General features: G+C 34.8%; 1 protein-coding gene across 1 annotated transcript in view; it reads right to left on the reverse strand.

The window, feature by feature from the left end:
• STIL (STIL centriolar assembly protein) overlaps positions 1-1,090 on the reverse strand; it is an 18,308-nt gene extending 17,218 nt beyond the window's left edge. The window contains exon 1 of the mRNA XM_010167806.2: positions 987-1,090. Coding sequence (XP_010166108.1) covers positions 987-1,078 — 92 coding nt within the window. The 5' untranslated portion in view covers positions 1,079-1,090. The remainder of the gene's footprint in view (positions 1-986) is intronic.
• Positions 1,091-1,441: the final 351 nt, after the last annotated feature.

A 1,441-nucleotide genomic window follows, 5' to 3' on the forward strand; every position in this document is an offset into this window, starting at 1 on the left:
ATCGTAAAATTATTATTTAGTAAAAAAAATAAAAGGTAGTAAGTTTGGAATCTAGGGCAGTAAATACATCAATATTATTTTAGCTTGGGATGGGTAATCCGAGTTTGACTCGGAAAGAAGTCAGAGTTTTAAGTGAAGCTACTGGTTTATGCGAATACTGTGATGATGGCTCATATCCCACCTGCACAAGATTAAGTAAGTGAAATCCTTACATAAAAATAAAAGTAATTTATTTCAGACTTTGTTAAGACTTGGAGGTTTTAATTTTAACTCAAAGAGCATTACGTTGCTAGGATAAGTGGAGGCTCTTCTGACCTGTATGTAAGGGCTGTCCACCCTTATATGCACATTTATGCATATACTTGCTTTAATAAGTACAATAAGATTCTTATGAAATCTATATTAAAATTACACAGTTAGGTAATAAGGAAAATTTTTTACTCTCCATTTGTTTTACAAGTCAGGGTTGGAATATCCTGCTCCAGAAAATCACAAGTAATTCAAATTTGCCTTGACTCATTCTAAACAAAAAAAATCAGAACTTTTTGTATTTTAATCCAGATTCCTGAAGCAAGCTGATTATTATAACTAAGCAAATGCTTAGTTCCAGGTTTTACTTGAAGCATGCTATCTGCACTCAGTTTGTATAGAGTATTTTTTTCTCTGTAAATATTTAGAGACAAGGAAAAACATGCTAAGGAAAACTACAAATATGCAGTTACTTTTACACCTTTCCATATGGGAAGGAAAGTGAAAGAAATTGTAGGTTAGACTGAGGCACGTCCAACCCACTTGACTGTGATACACCACAGAAAGGGAAACTCTCAAACCTTTCAAATGAAAAACCCTATATACTTATAATGAACACACCTTTGTTTCTTTTTCCTTTATGCCTTATCATACAAGAGACTCAAAAGATGAGGCTTTGAATCATATAAATCTTAATTTACTTTAACCTTTAGCCACTTAAAACGGGTTACTCGTACCTGTAATAGGCGATATGCGAGGCAATGACATCACCTATAGGGACTGGGTCCCAAAGTGCGTACTTGGACAGGGGGAAACTGAAAGGGACCATCCTTTCAGGAACAAGCCTGGAAAGGAAAATGGATTAAGCTCAGTATTTTCAAACAGCATTTATAAGAAGCAACAAAGGAGTAACACTAAGAAAAACAACAAACAGGATACACAGGCTATTAGAACATTTTTTGTTTCAAGTCTGTGCCAAATAAGCAGGAACTCTGTCCTATGAAGTCGACAAGGATATGAACTAAAAAGTCAACACAAAACTTTCATTGTCCACCTGACAGTTACTTCATGTAATCTTGGAAGATGTGCAGGCCAAAATACAAGTTTGCAGATAAAGCTCAAGAAAAAGCTGCTCTGCATCTATTGTAGGAAATGAAAAGATTATCAGTCATTAGAAATTCCCATGGCAAAC

Source organism: Antrostomus carolinensis, unplaced genomic scaffold, assembly GCF_000700745.2.
Source record: "Antrostomus carolinensis isolate BGI_N321 unplaced genomic scaffold, ASM70074v2 scaffold35975, whole genome shotgun sequence".
Taxonomy (NCBI): Eukaryota; Metazoa; Chordata; class Aves; order Caprimulgiformes; family Caprimulgidae; genus Antrostomus; species Antrostomus carolinensis.